Here is a 21,991-nt window from a genome sequence, read left to right as displayed (position 1 = left end):
CAATGCCTTATAAAGCCTATGCATTACATCCTTGCTTTTATATTCTGGTCCTCTCAAAATGAATTCTTCTAACTTTGCATTTGCCTGAAAGTTTGGTGGGTCGGGGGGAGGCAGCTCCAGTTAATGACTAAACACATAACAGAACGCTGCAAAGCTGAAGTGGAAATACAAACAAAACCTGGAGCTGACAGGATCTGTGGACAGATATAAAATTAACAATTCATATCCAAAATTTTGCACCTATGTTTTCTACATAAATTATTAATTCTCTCATTGTAAAATTTAAGATCTATAGGGAATGAGAAGGAAAAATGCACAACTTGAAGAAAGCAGGAAAAATAAGGATATGCATCACAGTGTCATAAAGGGGCTACTTCTTACCAACCAATTAAATCCTTCAAGTAGCTAACCAGACTGATGGATAAAAGCAGCTTTATAGCCAAGGTATATTTTGAGTTTATAAGTTTTTGACAAGGTGCCCCACTAAAGCAACACACACAAAATGCTGGAAGAACTCAGCAGGCCAGGCAGCATCTATGGAAATGAATATAAAGTTTGTGTTTCGGACCGAGACCCTTCTTTGTAGGTTTACAGAGATTGAAAGATAAATTTAATACAGGATACCCTGTGATCGCTTGGACATGCATTCATTCATTCAAACAGTTCTTTCAGACACATTACACATGGAACATATAAAGCATTCTTCAGATGGGAACTGAGATTCTGATTGTAGAAACTGGATGGTTTTGGCATTGTTTGATATGGATGTGTGTGGTGGCTTCAGAACAAAACAGAACAAAAATGGTCTTTTCTACTACAATTTCAACTGAAGAGTAGGAAAAATTTTTAAAAATCTAATTTTCAGCAGAATGGTGATTACTTCATTCACTACTATTCTGAACCGATTCTACTACCCACACACCCTCTTCCAAGGATTCTTTACAACTTTTGTTCTCAGTATTGTACAGTTTGCTTTGTTTGCACATTGTTTGCCAGTCTTTTTCTTTTTATTTATAGTTTTCATTAAACTTCTACTATATTTATTTTTTCCTGTAAATGCCTGCAAGAAAATTAATCTCAAAGTAACATATATGGTATATATGGTAACATATACATATCTTGATAATAAATTTACCTCGAACTTTAAATTTATTTTTTATAATGTTTATTCAATGGTTCATTGTCAGAGAAGGTATACAGTATACAACCCCAAATCTTAACTCCTCACAGAAATCCATGAAACAAAATGAATGAGTAACAGACACATCAGAACCCCCAAAGTCCCCTCTCTCCCTCCATTGCATAAGCAGCAGTAGTAGTATCGACCCTTTCATATAGTTAGAAAAATTCTCCTATGCCCAACTAAATCTAAATCTCCTCCAGATTAAATGCCCATAATGCAATTCAAATCCAAAGGATGACGGGAAATAACTCATTAAGTTACCTTCATAATCACAACGACCTGTGGGAAACACACCAGTAGCAGACAGGTACACCAGCAGGACACTGTTTCCAGGCAGCTCCTAAAAATGAAAATAAAAATGAGGACATTATTCTCATTGACATGCTTCTCAATTAATTACTTAAAAGTTCTAATTTAAAAATCATCCTTAATTTAAACAGTTCTGGGCCTTAATTTAAACTGGCTGGAGTTTAGAAGAATGAGGAGGGTTCTCATTGAAACCTATCAAATATTCAAAGCCCAGATAGAGTTGATATAGAGAGGATGCTTCCCTTAGCTGGGCAGGGGCATCTAGGACAAGAGTGCACAGCCTCAGAATAGAAGGACATCCATTTAGAACAGAATTTCTTTAGTCAGAGGGTGGTGAATCTTTGGAATTCATTGCCACAGACGGCTGTGGATGTCAAGTCATTGGGTATACTTAAAGTGAGAATGAAAGGTTCTTGATTAGTCAGTGTGTCAAAGTTTACAGCGAAAAAGCAGGAAAATGGAATTGAGTAGGATAATAAATCAGTCATGATGGAATAGCCGAGCAGACTCAATGGGCCGAATAGTTTAATTCTGATCTTTTGTCTTATGGTTTTATGGTCTTAAATAATTATAATAGCATGAGAAGTTAAACTGAAATAAGAAGAGATTTTACGAGATTTCATAGAACATTGAATAGGCCAACAATGCTGACCTTTAAACTATTCCAAGATCAACCTAAAACTTCTCTCCTAAATTTTTCTTTCATCTGTGTGCCTACCTAAGTGTTTTCTTGATAGGTTTAAAGACAGTTCCATGTTAATCAGGTGTTCACTAGTTCTATTTAATTTAGCATATTCTTACAATCATTTGATTCAGCTTTCCATAGTAATAATAATAAGCTATTGTTGATTATAACTTTCCTATTTCACCAAAGTGAAAAAATTATAAACAGACCTTAAATGATGCAGAAAGGAATGTATAAAGTTGACTGAATGTTGGCTTGTACAGTAAATATTTATGTGGATTTTCTCGTTTTGATGGTTTTTCTGTTGGCTCCTGGAGAGAAAAGAGAGATAGTACAAATTCCATGATGTAATTTTCACTGAAAAGCTTCAACCTGTTTACAACTTCATAATTGCCTACATACTATTCTCAGTTCATATAACCTGCTCCCGCATCCTGTCGAAGATGGTTTAAAACTAAGCCAAATAAAACATTATTGCTACATTGTAAGTTTAAAATCAGACCATTTTGCATGGAAAGGTTAAAATTAGTTTTTACACTGTAATGGAAGGGCTAAACAGAGGGAACAAGAGCCTTACAACTCCTTTGGAAAAGACATACTGTATCTCCACCCCGCCACCCAAGAGGAGTAGTATCTTCACTAATCTGAACAGAGAGGAATGGCAGCAAGGAAGTAAGTGTTAGATAATTTACATGTTTCAGTTAAGTGTTTTCAATCTGGTTTTAAAGTTACTTTTAAAATTTCAACAATTTCAATTGTTTTAATTTAGTAGATTTTAAATCTCTCTGAATAAATCCAATATTCATTTTTTCCCTCAGGATTTCCATTGTTTTCTGATTCAGCATTTATTGCCCATCTCTACCACAACTTTTGAGAAAATGATGTAGAGTGACCTTCTTGAACCACTCTAGTCCTTCTCTCTCAGTGCTGTTGGGAAGAGAGTTCCAGGAGTACGACCCAGAAAAACCAAGAGGTGTTATTTTTGGTCGAGATACAGATACAGAAAGTTAGGTCTGTAGGCAAAGAAGCTGCAAATGGAATTGAGCACTCTGCACTTATTAACAAGCATCCCCATTTATAATATTATGATGGAAGAAAGGTCATTGATAAAGCAGCTGAAGTTGATCTCCAGTGACCTGCATTCAGACCTGACTCTCAGAGCTATCAGTTTCCCAGTGAGCATGGGAGAGATAACAAGGCTGTAGGAAAATAACTGGGAAAATGAGGTTCATATTCTGAATGACCTCCTCTTTTGCAAGCAAGTTTTACTGTTGGACCTAGGATATTACTCTGAGGAAAGTCTTGTGACTAACGCATGAAGAGCATTTGATAGCGCTGGGTCTGTGTTTGCTGAAGTTTAGAAGAATGAAGGGGGATCCTACTGAAACCTATTGAATATTGAAAGGCCTAGATAAGAGTAGACATGGAGATAATGCTTCCTAAAGTAGGGGATCTAGGACCGGACAGCACAGCCTCAGAATAGAAGGGCAACCCTTTAGAGCAGAGATGCAGAGGAGTTTCTTTAGCCAGAAGGTGGTAAATCTGTGGAATTCATTGCTACAGATGGCACAAGGTAAGACCTGTCACTGACAAAAGAAAGTCTGTAGATGCTGGAAATCCGAGCAACACATACAAAATGCTGGAGGAACTCAGCAGGCCAGGCAGCATCTACGGAAAAAAGTACAGTCAGTGTTATGGGCCAAAACCCTTCAGCAGGACTAGAAAAATAAAGCTGAGGAGTAGATTTGAAAGGTGGGGGGAGGGGAGGGAGAAGCGCCAGACGATAGGTAAAACTTGGAGGGGGAGAGATGAAGCAAAGAGCTAGGAAATTGATTGGTGAAAGAGACAGAAGCCCATGGAAAAAGGAAGAAGGGAGGGAGGAGCACCAAAAGGCGGCAATGGGGGATAAAGAGATAACATGAGAGAAGGAGAAGGGGATGGGAAATGGTGAAAGGTTGAAGGAGGTGGTGGAGGCATTATTGGAAGCTTGAGAAATCAATGTTCATGCCATTAGGTTGGAGGTTACCCAAACAGAATTAGAGGTATTGTTCCTCCAACCTAAGTGTGGCCATATTCCGGCAGTGGAGGAGGCCATGGATGGATATATCAGAATGGGAATGGGAAGTGGAATTAACATGGGTGGACATGATTGGAAGACCTGTCACTGGACTTTCACCAGGACTCCTCGATACCACATTAGTCAAATTTTGGCTTGAAGTAAAGGCAGTCACTCTCACCTCACATATGGAATTCAGCTCTTTGCTCTATTTTTGGACTAGGACTGTGATGGAGCTGAGTGGTTTCTGGAGGAAACCCTACTCAGCAAGTACACGCCACTTGAAGCAAGATGACTTCTATCACTTTACTCGTGTTTGAAATAACTTGGATTGGATACGTGTGCATAAGTACATTCAACATGATTGCATTCACGCATTAGTTGCTGTGCTATTCTGGAATGTTAATACTGTAGATATGCAGGAGACAACTCTAGATCTAGTCCATGTGGTCAGGGGTGACAATAGAAGACTTGTCACTGGCAAAAATATTCACTCATTCATTCATTATATGCTGTGTTCTGATGTGGGCAATCATGACCAAATGTGGACTTTTCATGACCATAACTGTTCTTAACAAATTTTTCTACAGAAGTGGGTCAATAGTGCCTTCTTCTGGGTGGTGTCTTTAAAAGACAGGTGACCCCAGCTATTATCAATACACTTCAGAGCTTGTCTACCTGGCAACAGTGGACGCAATACCAGGACTTGATGTGCTCCAGCTGCTCATATGGACCATCCACCACATGCCCCCATAGTTTCATGTGACCCTGATCGGGAGTAGGAGGCTAAGCAGGTGCTACACCTTGCCCGAGGGTAACCCGCAGGCTAGCGGGGGAAGGAGCTCCTTACTCCTTCTTTGGTAGAGATGTATCTCCATTCTGCTACCCAAAAATATCAGGCTATTGAGAAAGGCATCATTAAGGATTCTCACCATTCAGAACATGTCCTCTTCTCATTATTACCATGCGAGAGGTACAGGAGCCTGAAGATACACACTCAACGGTTTGAGAACACCTTCTTACCTTCTACCATCAGATTTCTGAAAAGTCCATAAACCTATGAATGCTACCTTGCTATTCCTCTTTCACACTATTTACTTTCATTGTAACTTATAAAAATTTGTTATGCTTGCTGTCACAGCAAGACAAATTCCATCATGAACCTCAGTGACAATACACATGACTATAAACCTGATTCTGAAAGGCACAAAATGCCCAACTGTTATCCTTGGCACTCAAAGTACGCTCACTTTAGGGGTGAAACTGAATCTGGGTTTTTATGCTACAAATATTGGGATAGTCTAACCCAAAGAAACTAAACAGATTCACTAATAGATTTGAGGCCAAGCCCATTTAAACTATGGTACCTCTAGGCAATCTCTTTTTATATCACTATTTTATTTATTTACTGATACAATAAAGTAACAATCCCTTCCAACCCAACGAGCCCATGCAATGCAATTTCACCCACGTAACCAACTTTGTACATCTTTAGAATGTGGTAGGAAACTCACACAGTGACAGGGAGAATGTATAAACTCCTTAGAGACAACGGTGGGAATTGAGCCCAGATTGCTAGCGCTGTAATAGTGTTATGCTAACTGCAATGCTAGTACGCTGACCTTCTTGCCAGCTGGTGGTTCTTTGAGCTCTTTTGACTTTTTCAAGTGCTACATGGTTGTTCTAAGGTTCAGTTATTATCAAGGTATGTATGCAGTAAACAACTCAAGATTCTTCTCCAGATATTCATGAAACAAAGAAAACCACAGAAATTAGTTCAAAGAGAAAGAGCACCCCCACACCTGCACAACAAAAAAGGCAACACAATCATTAACCCCCAAAACCTCCTCCCCCACACCAAATGCAGCAAGAAGAATGGCCCACAAACCCCACTCTCCCACACAAAATGCAACAAGAATATCGGCTCCCAAATCTCCCTCCTCTGCACAAAAAAACTAACAAAAACATAAAGAACTTTGAACCCCAAACACCCCCTCGCCCGCATAAAAAACAATTAGAATGGGCAATACCACAGAATATAAAAAACTGTAAGTCTGTAAAAGCCCACAGTCCACAGTCCAAATCAATAAAAGCAGAACCTTGGTAACATCCTCCAACATCATCGAAAGAGAGAGACACCACTCAAACACAGAGGCCTACCCTCTGGGCACTGTCATAGGCCACACTGGCTCCTGCTCTGGCAGCAGTGGGATCCCATAAGTGATCCAAAGACAGGTGGTTGGTGCTGAACCCTCGTTTGCCTTCCACATTCACCTTGATGCTCAATCTTCCTCGTCACTACTCAGCAAAATAGAGTTGAGCATTGGCTCACACACCATCTCAGTCTCTTCGCCTTGAGGCTCGCACTCGCTTCCCAGAATCTTCTCAGAGAAAACAAAGCGCTGGATGACTCAATCAATCTCTAAACTGTAAATCAAAGGCCCTAGCAGATCCAGTAACACACTTAAGATGAAAAACAGACATAAAAGTGAAATGAAGAGCTTCGTGGTCTATCCAGAAGATGTCCATTGAGGGAGCATTGTACGCAGGCGCCATCTCTTGTCAAATCTTCTTGGGTTTTCCTTCCTTTTAAAGGGTTTATACACAAGATATTAACCTTATCTGATCTCTCCACAGATCCCGACAGATCCAGAGTTTCAGATCCTAATCAATCTATTCTGCCTTTCCTGGCCAAGCTGACCCATCTCGCTCTCACAAACAGAAGCACACAATGGTCAGGAAAGTAATACACTTGAAGCAGCAGCTCAGGTTACTGGCAAAATATTGTAACAGTGTAAAAGATTAGAACTTGCATTACTTATTCCAAACGAAACCAATGAGAGTTGTATTTGATGTAAACCCATCATTTCTAAATAATGTTAAGAAAAGAATTTATAATATTAAACTGGAATCATCTCTTACCTGCGCTCCAGTCTTGCCTAACTGCGAAGTCAAATTAATAGGTTCTCGTTCCAGGGCCTGCAGCATTCTGAACATGTCAATAGTTAATTCACTGAACTTAACCTAAAATTTAATAAAAAAGCAAATCATAAATGATCACAGAAATTAGCATACACAAACCTATTTTCTACCAACACAGTTTATACCAACTCAGGTTTTAAATAAGAGCCCAAGCTCAGTTTTACATTGGCCTGAAGCAGTGAATATTGCGTAGGCCGTCAGTTTATTATTTAAGGAAATCAAGCTACAGCCCATTAAAATCCCACTGTACATTCATAAACAACTAAGACTCTGTTTTACAAACCAAATTAGCAAAAAAAAAATTGTTCTGCACTGCGGAGACTTGAGCCAGTTTTGTGTAAGCTGCTGTATTCTAAGATGTGGCATGCAATCCCTCATGTTCATTGGAACTGTGGCTTCCATGTATAACGTGCAGGCAACAAAGACTCAGGTGAATGAAGGGAGAAGCACCACATTGAATACATGACAGCACTGACAGTCTTCTAGGGCAGGAACAGAGGCAACTGAGGTCTCAGTATCATTTGATGAATTTAGCTGATGTGTACCCCAGCAGATTCATTTGCGCTTCACACTATCACAGGAGTGACAACAAGCATGCACTGCACAACAGATACCAGTGCTGTTGTGAGTTCATTAGCCTCTGTCAGCAACTGCATGAATTGCTCAGTGTAACTTTCCAAAATGTACTGGGCAACTAGATTTGCTGATTGCTTTCAGCAATCACAGTTTCAAGCCAAATTCTGTTGTATAGCAGATACAAATGACAGGCTACTCCACAGAAAATATATCTTAGTGTTTCACATTTCCAACATCCAATTAAAAAATTAAAATCAACAAATAAGGATTTTTTTTTTAAACTGCAGCTACTAGAAAACTAAAATATAAACTGAAAACATTCAGTGGGGTAGCCAAGATAAGCCAAGTCAAGACACAGGAACAGAATTGTGCCATTCGACCCATAAAGTATGTTCCACATTTCAATCTTTGCTGATTTATACCCTCTCAACCCTTGTGGAAATAACAACATTCGTGGAATTAGGGACAGAGTTAACATTCCAGTTTGAGGACCCCCTTGGCAGTTCACATGAAGGGTCTTCAACAACCTGAAAGTTAAATAGGATGTAACTTTAAAGTCACAGAACAAAGTCAAAGTAAATTTATTATCAAAGTATGTATATGTCACCACATACTACCCTGAGATTATTTCCTGCAGACAGTGAGCACAGCACAGTGAGCACATAGCGGTTAGCACAATGCTATTACAGGTTAGAGTATTGCAGACTTCGGAGTCCAATTCCTGCACCATTCTGTACATCCTCCCCAGGTGCTCCTGTTTCTTCCCACAGTCCAGATATGTACTGTGTAGTTTAAATGGTCATTGTGAATTGTCCCGTGATTAGGTAGGGTTAATTGAGGCTGTGAGGTTGCTGGGTGGTGTGACTTGAAGGGCCAGAAGGACTGCATTATATCAGTAAATAAAATAAACATCTACAGGAAAATACAGAAATACAATAGAATTTATGAAGAACTATACGTAAATGAAAAGTGACAAACAGCCAGTGTGCAAATGGCCTAATTCTGCTTCTATGTCTTATGGTTTAAATGAAGACAAACTATACAAATATAGGGATATTATGCTGCTTAACTGGGACAGGAGTCTGTTTCCCAATAGCTTCTAACTAGTGTCAGTTGTATGCATCTTGCATTTATGTGGCCACTAGACACTACATCATACTTAGAACAGTCAGTTGCACATGTTTGTATTCATAGAGTGATTTTTGAAACTGATAGTTGGTGAGGAATAAGCTGTAAGGCAATTCAGAACTGCTTTGCTCACTGCAGTTTGGAGATGCCAGGAACAGCTGGGAGTAAAAAGGAAATAGTTTTACTACTTCAACAAGTTTGAAGTTATCAACAACCGTCTTGAATGCTATAATGAAAATGAGATTTGGAGGATGCAATCATTAAGAGCTTTGTATGAAGACAGTCCATTATGTGTACTAGGTGTCTAAGCTGATTTTATCCATTTTCCATCAATCAAAGGAACATGGCAGCGCACACTACATGAATTCATCAGTTAATAACACACAGGTTTACAGTATTGTGGTAGTATTTACAGTGTTTTAATTTGTTCTGAATTTCATTTAAATACATATAGTTTGTCTTTTTTTTACTACCTTTTTAACTATTTCCATGAAACTTTGGCTAATTGGACCAAAATGTACTGGTTCTGATGTGTCCCAATTAACTGGAATCCACTATATATCACTCCAAATGGGTCACCTAGAGACCTTCAACAATTTGATACACTTATTATCTATGCTGGCTACAACAAGGTAGCTTTTCTAATTTGTTTCTGCTTCTGTTTTATAATTTCCTCACTCAGTAGGAAGACTGTGATAGTGTGAGCCACTGCCTTTTCCCAGTTTGTCAATTAGAAGCAGAGCTGCAGACCAGGCCTTAAGAAGAAAACAAACAGAGGAAATTGCTCTACTGCCATGAGTCACACAATGATCCCTACAGTAAAGAACAGAAACAGCCAGCAAGAATAAGGGCCGGAATTTAAGGCTGCAGCAATTGATATGATGGACCTTGGGGCACAGACTGCACTGCATATATGTGTTGTGTGAATGTAGAAACTAAAGGCTGCACAATATGGATAAATAGAGAAGGAATACCTGACTGCTGCAGTTTCCAATAATTAATGCATCTGCTAATGCCAACTGGCCAGCTACCATCCCCTGTTCCAGCGGTGGGACGACTCCTTCTGCCAGACGATTGGAGGTTACCACAATGCTATTGTCATCATTTAACACAATTGCAGGATCGGCCTATAAACAATATTGAAATGATTACTGTGCGTATCCAAAACCAAATAGGTAAATTACTTATCTATTCCATCACATGAGATTTGTTAATGTGATTCTCCTGGGAAAAAAATTGAAGTCATCCATCTCTGAAGCTTAATGTTTATAATCAGTTATAAATAAAATGCTAACAAAATACCCACCTCTTTCACTAAATATGATCATTAACACAAGTCAGAATTGTGGTAGAAAGTTATCAGTATGGTGCTTCAATGTGAATTACAATGTGCATCTCGAAAACTGTCATGAAAGGATGGCATAAAAACAAATTAATGAAAATAAGGTACAAGGTAACATGGATTTGATTTCAGTAAATGTGATCTACAAACCATTCAAAAGTTGGCTGGTAAATGCATGAATATCCACCATTGAATCCATCGTAGAAACCAAAGAGAGGAAATTACACAACTAAATTATTCAGATAAAACAACTTTGGGCCAGTGCTGACTAAATCCTAACTGTTCTTGAACCTGGTGGTGAGAGTCCTGAGATACTCATACCTTCTACCTGATGGCAGCAAGAAAAGAGCACGGCCTGGGTGCTGAGGATGTTTAATAATGGATACTGCTTTTCTACAGCAACGCTTCATATGGGTGTGCTCAGTGGTTGGGAAGGTTTTGCCTGTGATGTATTGGGCTGAAACCACTACGTTTTGTAGGATTTTCTGATCAAAGGCACTGGTGTTCCCATAACAGACCATAATGCAGCCAGTCATTACACCCTCCAAAACACCTCTATAGAAGTTTTCTAAGGTTTTCGATGACATGTGAACCTCTGCAAACTCCTGAGGAAGTAGAGTTGCTGTTGTGCTTTCTTCGCAGTAATATTTATATGACGGGTCCAGGACAGGTCCTCTGAGATAGTGACACCCAGGAATTTGAAGTTACTGACCCTCTCCACCTCTGATGATTACTTAATCATGGACCTCTGGCTTCCCTTTCCTGAAGTTTACTATCTGTTCCTTGGTTTTAGTGATATTGAGACAGAGGTTAATGTTGTTACACCACTCAGCCAAGTTTTCAATCTCCCTCCTGTATGCTGATTCATCACGATCTTTGATACAGCCCACAGCGGTGGTGTCATCAGCAGACTTGTATATGGTATTGGTGTCGGAGCATTACTCAGCCTCACAGTCATAGGTGTACAGCAAGTAGAGCAGGGGGTTAAGTACACATCCCTGCAGTGCTCCTGTGCTGATGGAGATTATGGAGCTGTTTTTGCCAATCCAAACTGTCTAAGAGTCTACAAGTGAGGAAATCCAGGATCCAATTGCATAAGGGGGTATTGAGGCCCAGGTTGGAGTTCACTGATCAGTTTTGAGGTGATGATGGTGTTAAATGCTGAGCTATAATCGATAAAGAGCATCCTGATGTGTGCATCTTTGCTGTCCAGCTGTTCCAGGGTGTGTGAAGAGCAAATAAGATAGCATCTGCTGTAGACCTGTTGCTTCGATAGGCAAATTGGAGCAGATCCAATTTGCCATCCATTCAGGAGTCAATATGCTTTCACACCAGCCTCTCAAAACACTTCATCATTATGGATCTAAGTGCCATTGGGCGATAGTCACTTAGACATTTCAATCGAAGGATAAAGGCAGTTTGACAGACACCCAAACACTTTAAGTAGTAGTATTATTATTCAGGCCATAGCTGAAGGCATTTCTTCTCAAATAATGACAACACCTTCAGTACTTCTCATATTTCTGAATGACTTGGGAGGCAGCAGCTTGTTACAAATCACTCATGTGTGAAAAGATTATGCACTAGAAATGAATGGTGAAATGGCAGGCTACAAATTTCAACATCCTCACCCCCAATGCAAATTTCAGATGCTGGACCTACTGCAGCAGAGGATGTCAAGTGAAAAAGCAGGCAAATCCCATCAGAAAGGAACAGTGGACATGTGTGCCCTTGTAAACATTACACAAAAAGAGTCACCAAAGATGCTTTTCAGTTACAGCAGGAACAGGTAAAGGCTTACAGCATGAAGGGTCTCAGCACAAATTGTCAACCGTTCCATAGATGCTGCCTGATGTCAGATGGTGGTATAGAATTGCTATTTTTCTAATAGTTTGAAGTTTCTATGCCTGCTTGTAATTTTATGTAATGAACTACATACGCACATATAATTGTTCAGTGAGTTTTCCAACAGTACAGTTGCTTCTATATTTTCTAGAAACTTCTTAGTTATCAGTAGCAGCTATCACATCACTTGAATTTGGCTATTTTATAGGTTAATTGATTAATTGCTATTACTGGAATGTTGTTATCGCTAGTCTAAGATGATCATGACTGCTTTTTCCTTTCTCTTTCTTTATTCTTTGTTCATGTAACATTGAAAAAAATTGCTAGCAATAAGTTTTATGTCTCATTCTTGACTTCCAAAGAACCTCTGGATCATCAGGATCCAACACTAATTTGCTGAGTTCCTCCAGCATTTTTTGTGTGTTGCTCAAGATTTCCAGCATTTGTGGAATCTCTTATGTTCTTCATCAATTATCTTATTAAAACATCTATGAAGGAATAAATGTTAACAATTTGTTTTTACTTCTGTCACTTACACAAACCTTTAAAATCTTGCTGCATGGTCCAATTTTTCATCCATTTTTAGATATTATGAAAATGTTTATGACATTAGTTTACAAACAAAAAAGTTAGTAAATGGGAAATACAATATTGCAATGTCCTACTTAAATAATGGGTGGAAAGGAAAAGGGGGGTGGGGGTGAGAGGGTGCTAGAAAGAGGGCAGTAATCATGAGGGAGAAAGATGTTTAATATTCTGCAAGAGCAGGTGAAAATGCGGGCAAACATTAGAGCTTGTGAGAGACAGTGCGAGATCAAGTGAAGGGTAGTGAGCAAGTATGAGTGAGAGCAATTAAGTGAAAGCCAACTGTTTTCCAGTAATCGCTAATAAGTCAAAATTACTTTTCTCACGTTCTCCAGAACTCAACTGCAATTGTAGTATCTCATCCTATAACTTAGTTGGGTCTTATATTACATCCATTTTAATTTAGTGAATTGATATTGAATATAGTTTAAGTTCTTTGTATAAAACATCATTCAATAATCTAACGGAGCCTGCCATCACCACCTGAGAATAAGCAAACTAAAAATATCGAACCACAAGCTTTAGTGATAATTTTTACAGGTGCTCCCCAGCTTACGTGTGCTCAGAAGACAAGGTGGGATGGATTTGCCAGCAGCTGCCGGGCTACAGGCATCTTCTGCCAGGTGGGAACTTGGCTCATGGTCACATTTCCAACTTACAAACTGTCTGGGTCACAAACAGTTCACAGGCACAGTACCCTATTGCAACCTGGGGAGAACCTGCATTTACAAAAAGAAAAATTTCCACTATTTCTCCTTTTCTCCAATTTTACTGGATTTAGATTGTGCCACAGAAAGTTCCTTTAAATATAAAAAAATACCAGCTAGATAGGTGCATTTTGCACCTTTAATAGTGACAGTTGGTACCACACATGAGTTTGCAAAAACCTTTACTTTCTCTTAAACAGATTACCGAAGCCAGTAGTCCCCATGCAAAGCACGTGCTACTTGGGCCGAGAGGAAACAATATGATTTGGCAGTATGAAACGATATGAGTCAGCTGCTCACAGATCTAAGCAAGTGATGGCGAACAAGACAAATACCAAAAAGTACTGCCTAACAACAAAGGGGATACTTCCCCTATGTACATGAAATTTCAGGACAGAATGTAGCAAAATTAGCATAAAATGATACAAATGTTTTCATAGTATGTTTGAAAACTGGGCAAGTGGAACTTGTCAGCCATGATTGGCAGCTTACCCTGAAGGAAAACTGATCTCAAATCTCCACAGCCTTGCAGCTGTACCCACTTCGGGAAGAAACCCTGAGGAAAAATCCTGGGCTGAAGTCTGTAAGGAAGACCTACATTGAGTTCAACACTGACTGGCAACTCCTGTGACATCACCGCTGGTGCCAAACTATCAGTCTCTGCTGTTCCTTTAGGTTCAACAGCTGCGTAGAAAGGCAGAACTTGCTGCATGGGCATGATGCATGATCTCTATATCATACTCCCCTCGTCTGTGTACTAGTTTGGGTATGGACAGTTAGGATGCAACATCCATGGGTGACCCCAATGATCAGAGGGCCTTCATGTTTGAAAAATAAATGGATGAAATTAAGATTGCTCCTGTGCCCAACTGTACCTTTGGAGCTGTACTCAACAGTGAATTTATTACAATAACACATCACATATTTCAGCAAACAGATGAAGTTCTAACTTAAGTTTTTTTTAAGTACGTAACCATTTTTTACTTTTAAAAATCCTCCACATGAAGTTAAAATGAGTGTACAGAATGAATCTTTTCATAAATCACTTTAACTAAAATGGAAATTTAATATATTGACTCAATGAGGAAAAAAGATTTGTACTATATTTTACACACACCATTTGGTCTCCAGCTACCATTACTTAATTAACATACTTCCTTCATTAAACAAGACAGAACAAGTGTAGCAGTAATAATTGATAGCTATCAAAATGGTTTTCTATTATTGGAGCAGTTCAGTAAAAAGACTTCCAACCCTTCCTTTTGGCAATCACCCAGCTAAGAAGTGGAAAAACTCTACCTATTTTCAATGTATGAGTTTGATTATTTGTCAAAATTCCACTGCCATAACTGATTAGCAACAAGCTTCAGCTACATTAATAGTAATCATCATCAAAATCTTGCCTTAAAATACAAACACATAAATGAAATCACACCTTACTATTAATACACATCTGATCCAGTTTTAGAGTCAGAATACCACAAATTATATTATACCCGATCAGTTATTACAGATAGGACAATCCATAATAACCGTCCAGATATAATAATGCAGGATATAGCAAGAACAACTTCTTTAATAGATATAGCCATTCCAAACATACATAACTTACAGAAATCAGTAAGTGAACACCAGAAATACACTGAATTAAAAGAGGAAACTGAAAGATTTTAGAACATGAACAGGGTATAGATTTTCCCAATAACATCTACAACTGTATCATCCCAAGGTAACTACACAATAGCATTAAACAATTAGGGCTACACAGTAATAAATATCTATGTAAGTCTCCACTTGAATAGTCCAAAAGTTCCAAGCAATTGACAATTGAGCATGCTTGGCTCAGGTTATATCAGCTTGAGCTGAGATAAAATGTTTTAAAATTTTTATAACATCTTTATTTATAAAGCACCTTTCATACATTAAGATGTAGGTTCAAAGTGCTTTACACAGATTGTAACTATAAACCAATTTAGTCATAAAAATGAGACAAAATTAAAAATCTTAGAAAAAAATCATGTAGAAAATACAATTAAATATACCAAATTATATAATCAACGTCAACACGCATTAAGTAATACAATAAGTAGCCAAATTTTAAAAATAGGTTTTTAGAAGTGTTTTGAAATGCTAACCTGACATATCACAATCAGTAGAGTATCCCAGATTTTTGGTGCATTAGAGCTAAAGGCCACATCACCGGTTCGTATATAGTTGAGTCTAAGAACACTAGGCAAATCAGTATTTGTGCATCTAAGATTATGATTAGGATTGTAAGGGAAAAGACACTCCTAAATATATGGAGGGGCTAGATTATTCAGAGCCTTATATACAGTTAAGAGTATTTTAAAATTGATCCTAACGGACATGTGCAAACCATGTATCAATGCCAAATCCGGTGAAATGTACTCAGATTTTCTGTTTTTGGTTATTATTATTAATAATAAGTACTTTATTGATCCCGAGTGGGAAATTATTTTGTTACAGCAGCAACACTTAATAATACACTTAGCAATAATAATAATAAATATATTAACTAATAAAGTACAGAATAATACTAAACACAATAATAATTTACCAATATGCAATAATAATGTACAAAATAATAAAACAGAGACTACTGTACTATGATGTGTGTTCTCCTGCTGCACAGAAACGAACTGTTGTTATATGCTTATTGCATTTGGCAGGAAAGATTTTCTGTAACGATCCTTGTGACAGCGGAGCTGAGTGAGCCTGTTCGAAAGTGTGCTCTGCTGCTTATTCTGTAGATCATGGAGAGGATGTGCCTGATAGTTTGTTTAATGACCTCCTCTCCACCACTAACTCAAAAGAGTCCGGGTTGTAGCCAAGAACGGATCCAACCTTTTTGATGAGTTTACTTAGTCTTTTTGCATCACTAGCACCGATGCTGCTCCCTTAACATAAAGCCACAAAGAAGACTGCACTCGCTACATTTTGTACGAACTGCAGCTGATTTACATCTTCCTTAGGCAATCTTGAAAAGAGTTCATTACAGTAGTCCAATCGGCTAAAAACAAAAGTGTATATCAATTTTTCTGCATTTTGAGATATTAAAAAATTGAACTCTTGCAATGTTCCTTAAATGAAAGAACAGTCTTAGTTCATTACATATGGTTAATATGTAATTTGAAATTTAGCTTAGAGTCAATAATAACGCCTAAATTCTTTACTTATGGCTCGATTTGCAAGGCCAGATAATCAAATTTATTTCTAAGATTCACACTTTTTTTTATTACTATCAGTAACTTAAATTTGTTTTTTTCCTTATTTAGTTTAAGGAAATTTTAACTCATCCATTCTGTAATGCCAGTAAGACACTGGACCAGAAGGTTTAGAGCCTCAGGGTCATCTGGTGCAATGGACAAATACAGTTGCATGTTGTCTGCATAACAGTTGTAATTCACCATGTGGTTTGAAATAATCTGATCTAATGGGAGGAGAGTGAGAACAACAATGGGCCAAGAATTGATCCTTGCAGCACACCAAACACAAGATCATCAACCTTGGATGCACAATCACCACAGCTAACAAAGAACCTTCTTCCTGTTATATAAGATTGAAACCAGCTTAACGCAGTACTGTACCAGAAGGACCTACCTGTTGACTAAGATGGTTTATGAGAACACTTGTGATCTATGTTATCAAATGCTGCACTCAAATCTAAGAAAACAATGTCAGAATTAAGCTGTAAGTCATTAACTACTTTAAGCAATGCAGTTTCTGTCCTATGACTTGATCTATAACCAGATGGATATTTGTCAAGAATAGAATCTTTATTCAAGTAATCATTTAATTGTTGAAAAACTACATTTTCTAAAATTTACTTAGAAAAGGCAGGTTAGAAATAGGTCTAAAAATGTCCAAAACAGAACAATCATTTTTCTTAAGCAGGGATTTAACTACTGCAGATTTTAAGGAATTTTAAAATGTCCAAAACAGAACAATCATTTTTCTTAAGCAGGGATTTAACTACTGCAGATTTTAAGGAATCTGGAAAAATGCCAGAAATGAGCAATCAATTATGTCAACTGCACAGTCGACTAGTTTCTCAGAAACTTCTTTAAAAAAACCTGTGGGAATAGGATCAAGGAAACAAGTGGACTGTTTTAGCTGAGTAATTATTTCTTGAAGTTCAGGTAAATTTATTTTAGGGAAGGAGTTTATTTCGCAATGTTGAGCTCTTTGAGGTTTATTCTTCAGGTCTGTATTGTATTACATCTTATATTAGTTACAAAGTCTGTTATTAGCTTTGCATCATTGTGTGATACGGAAACTGCAAGGCATTGAACTACAAGACCCTACAGAGGATAGATAATAAAATCCACTGAGAGGATCATCGGGGTCTACCCCCCACTTGTGACATTTACTGAGCGTTGCAGAGGAAGGATCCTTACTACCCATCACACAATCTCTTTGATACACTACTGTCGGGAAAGAGATACAGAAGCATCTGTCAGACTGAATAAATAACAGCTTCTTCCCTCAGATACACTGCCAGCAACGGTTTACTATACTGTTTACCTGTGCTGCACACCAGATGCATTTTGAAATATATTTTATTAAGTTATTTATGGTAATATTTTGATTTATGTATTGTTCATGATATATGTTTTGAAGGTGCACTGTGGTCCAGAGGAACTTGAACTTGTCTTCATTGCTGAAGCACTATCAGCATCAACAGGAAATATTACAGTAACACACAACATTATACGATAATAAGCAATGAAATGATGTGGTAGTACAAATTCTTATATTATACCAGTTATGATTACCTCAACAAAAGCAGCCACCTCTTGTAATACAAGATTCCACTCTAGCTGGTCTTCAGTGTTGAAGCGATGTGTATAATCTTCAATCTCATCTGACAATTCCTGATAGAATTAAAAACCACTTTGGTGTATACTGTAGCACCATAATAATGAGATTACCATTTTCAAAGTGATGCGTGTAAAGTTAAACCAGCACAATGGGGAAAAAGCAGAAACAATTGTAAACAGATCACTATGCCACCACATTCTCTAACAAACAGCATCAGATAGTAATTGCACTCAGGAATGAAATGGTAATTGCAGTGGCGTAATAAAACACTGTTCTGCTTAGATTTGTTTTGTATTCAAAAGGCTGACAATGGCGAAACATTACCAATTCAATCATGAACAATTCCAAACTTTGCATTGAGAAAGGTTTCATATGTTAAGACTGCTCTAAAATTTAACTGCAGCAAATCCATCAGATTAAACAAACTTTATGTTACTTACAGATGAAACTATGAAAATTACTTTTTATATCAGTATAGAAAAATCATGGGCACATCTCTACAGCCACAATGAGGCCATTTTCAAGTTGGAGGAACATCTCATATTCTGTCCTTGTCACCTCATAAATGATGGCATGACCATCAATTGCTTTAACTTCAGGCAATTTTACTCCCTCTCCCTTCTCTCTTTTTCCATTTCCCAATCTAGCTCCCCTCTTACTTCTTCTTTTCTCATCTGTTCATCATCTCCCCGTTGCCTTCCTCCTTCCCCTTCTCTACTCTCTTCTCCTGTCGGATTCCTTCTTCTTTAGTTCTTTGTCTTTTCTACCTATCAATTCCGAGCTTCTCAATTCTTCCCCACCTCACACCTTCTTATTCTGGCTTCTGAAGGACTGTTTATTCATTTCCATAGATGCTGACTGACCTGCTGAGTTCCTTTGGCATTTTGTGTGTGGTACTCAGAAAAATCACAGATAAAGTTTTTTGGGGTAACTCATGGGAAGCTTAATTAATTCAAACAGGTGATTTTTAAAATCAAACAAAATGAGGGATGAAAACCTTAAAGATACCAAAGGTCCAGAATCATAAGGGGATTTAAAGATGAGGACATGGGTTTTAAATTCAATATATCAGCAATGACAAGGTGGAAGACAAGGGTGGTGACTGAAGATTGTATGCTTTTGTAAGTACTTTTCATGCTGGAAGTTTCAGGGTAATGGAGGAAAACTGAAAACTGATCTTCATTAGCGGTATGGGCAAAGAGCAAAGGGAGAAGTAAAGAAATAAAGCTAGAAATATAAAGTTCACACGAGGATAGCAAGTTTGAAATTTATATGTAGGTTAAAAGGTTTGCTAGGGTTTGTACATTTGGGTTGACTCTCAGCAAGAAGCTGGAAGAAGTGGATTTGCAGAGTATTGAAATATTATTGCAATATTGAAAAACAGAAGATATTGAATTCAACAACAATAAACTGATCTAAAAACAAAAAGTTCATAAATACAGTTGAGTTTTAAAAAGTTCTAAGTGTGATTAGTAAAAAGATAAGCATAAATGTACAATTCACAAGAATACTATACCTTTACAAGATCTCTGACAAGGTCCATTTTGTTAAGCAGCAGACAAACTACTATATATCGAGCATAATACCGTAGCTTTTTAACTACAAGCTCAGGCCTGTAAAAAAGTAGTGCAACTTAAATTCAATACCAAGAAATATTGTGTGAGAAAAAGTTGATAAATACAGATAAAATTAACAAAATGAATTATTTGCAAGTAGTTTAGACTGTCTGTCCAATTCATTGCTCTAATTAAAAAGTATTTGTGAAATTCTAAAAATTACAACTTATAATGGAAAACAGACTCAAGTCCTGCAAAATGTATCACAGCAAAAAAAACTAAAGTATAACCAAATTCATAACAAATTGTGCTGTACTACTTTTACTTGTGGTTATAAATACACTGAGGTTACTTATGGAAATAAACCACAGATCTAGGTCTTCTATGTTGTGAGGAAATTGGAGAAAATCATACAGGTACGAAATCTTACCGATCTTCCTTGGTGACCTGGGAATAATAGGCCCTTTGCCTAATTGCAGAGTAGAAGGAAAATGCTTCATTAAGATAACTGGTCTCAGAAGTACGCAAGCTTGGTAAAAGGGTGGCAGGGAAACAAAAGAAAGACCAAATCATATTGAAAATAGACGAGCAAAGTTAAAGTTGCATCAGAACATAAAAGTCATGAGAAACGACGTCTGTAAAAAGTGACAACACTCTTTGTCTAACAAGTTGAAGCTTTTCAAGGTGGACTCTTTATCAGAGTAACACACAGAATCTCTTGTGCTTAGTCTTTTAACCATTCATTTTGAAGGAAGTGGGGTCTGGCATAAAACCTTTTTCTACTCCTCTCCACAACCCCAATGTTTTGTGTTAAAGAATTTGTAACAGGACACTCTTAAGAGCCAATGTGGAATTGAGAAAAGAGAAGTCACATTGGACAAATCTATTGGTGATTTTGAAGTTGCAATTACCAGATAAAGATGAACAAACAAGATGATGTGACAACAGCTACTTTAATCTAGATTTTCAGAAGGCTTTCAGAAAAGAAGCATGGTAACAGAGTTGAAATAATTTTGAAATAGTGAATAGTGGGCTGCCAAATAATCACATTGTCAAGTTTGCCGATTACACGAATGCTGGCTCATCACCAACTATGAGACGGCCCACAGAGAGGAGGTGGAAGAAATCAAGGCTTGGTGCCAAGCAAATAACCTCTTCCTCAATGTCAACAAGACAAAGAAGATGTTTATATCAACTTCAGCAGAACTCAAACCCCTCTTTACATCAGCGGCACAGCAGTAGAAACTGCAAGCCATTTCAAACTCCTGGGAGTGCACATCCTTCACAACCTCTCATGGCCCAGAACACATTCTACACCATCAGAAAAGCTCACCAACACATCTATTTTCTGAGGAGGCTGATGTGTGGTACAAGAAGTAACTAGCTAAACAGTTATAAATAAGATAATTAGCTTTTTTTGGGTGGCCCAGTCAAATTGACAGAAGAGGCTCCACACTGGTAGGGGCAAGTGATTTAAAAAGTAGCAGTAGTGGGCTTCCATTTTTTTCCAGCAACCCAGTTGTATCATGATTCTTTAGTAAGAGCAAATAAAAGTACGGTAGGGACAAGCCGAATGGTCATTGTTGGGGTAGACCAGTGTTAGAGTAGGGAGGCTTTGGTGAGGTGAGTTTCTGGTAAATTTGCTCTTCATTCTTTATCTGTTAGTGCTTGGTTAGTGCAATGAGAATGACATCATGGCCTGTGTTATGTTCTCATGTGAAATGTGGAAATTTTGGGAGACTTGCAGCCTCCCGGATAACCACATCTTCACTAGGTGCACTGCGCTGCAACTCCCCAGAAAACATGTTAAGGAGCTGGTGCTGCAGCTTGATGACTTCCAGCTCATACAGGAAAATGCAGAGGTGACAGACTGGAGCTACTGAGAGGTAGTCATCCTTAAGTTGCAGGAGGCTGGTACCTGGGTAACTGTCAGGAGGGAGAAAGGAAATGAGCAGCCAGTGTACAATACCTCTGTGGCTGCTCCCCTCAATGATAAGTAGACAGTTTTGGATGCTTTTGAGGAGTACGAGCTACCAGGGTGGAGGTGCAGTGATCAGATCTCTGGCACTGAGTCTGGCGCTGTGGCTTAAGGCTGATTTATACTTGTGCATACGGGCTACGCCGCAAGCTATGCCGTAGCCCTAATTTTCACTTCTGTGTCACTTTACGCCGTAGCGAGCCTGTGTCAGTGTGCG

General features: G+C 38.2%; 1 protein-coding gene across 3 annotated transcripts in view; it reads right to left on the bottom strand.

The window, feature by feature from the left end:
- Positions 1-21,991, bottom strand: part of scai (suppressor of cancer cell invasion) — a 156,950-nt gene that overhangs the window by 34,880 nt on the left and 100,079 nt on the right. For all 3 annotated transcript variants that reach the window (XM_059993907.1, XM_059993908.1, XM_059993909.1), the window contains exons 5-11: positions 20,227-20,325; positions 19,757-19,853; positions 18,195-18,293; positions 9,894-10,046; positions 7,156-7,257; positions 2,387-2,488; positions 1,445-1,523 (exon numbers count right to left, since the gene is read on the bottom strand). In XM_059993907.1, coding sequence (XP_059849890.1) covers positions 1,445-1,523; positions 2,387-2,488; positions 7,156-7,257; positions 9,894-10,046; positions 18,195-18,293; positions 19,757-19,853; positions 20,227-20,325 — 731 coding nt within the window. The remainder of the gene's footprint in view (positions 1-1,444; positions 1,524-2,386; positions 2,489-7,155; positions 7,258-9,893; positions 10,047-18,194; positions 18,294-19,756; positions 19,854-20,226; positions 20,326-21,991) is intronic.

This window comes from Hypanus sabinus, chromosome 18 (genome assembly GCF_030144855.1).
Source record: "Hypanus sabinus isolate sHypSab1 chromosome 18, sHypSab1.hap1, whole genome shotgun sequence".
NCBI lineage: Eukaryota > Metazoa > Chordata > Chondrichthyes > Myliobatiformes > Dasyatidae > Hypanus > Hypanus sabinus.
Note: the sequence above shows the minus strand (reverse complement) of the source record. Positions and strands in the feature narration are given on the sequence as shown.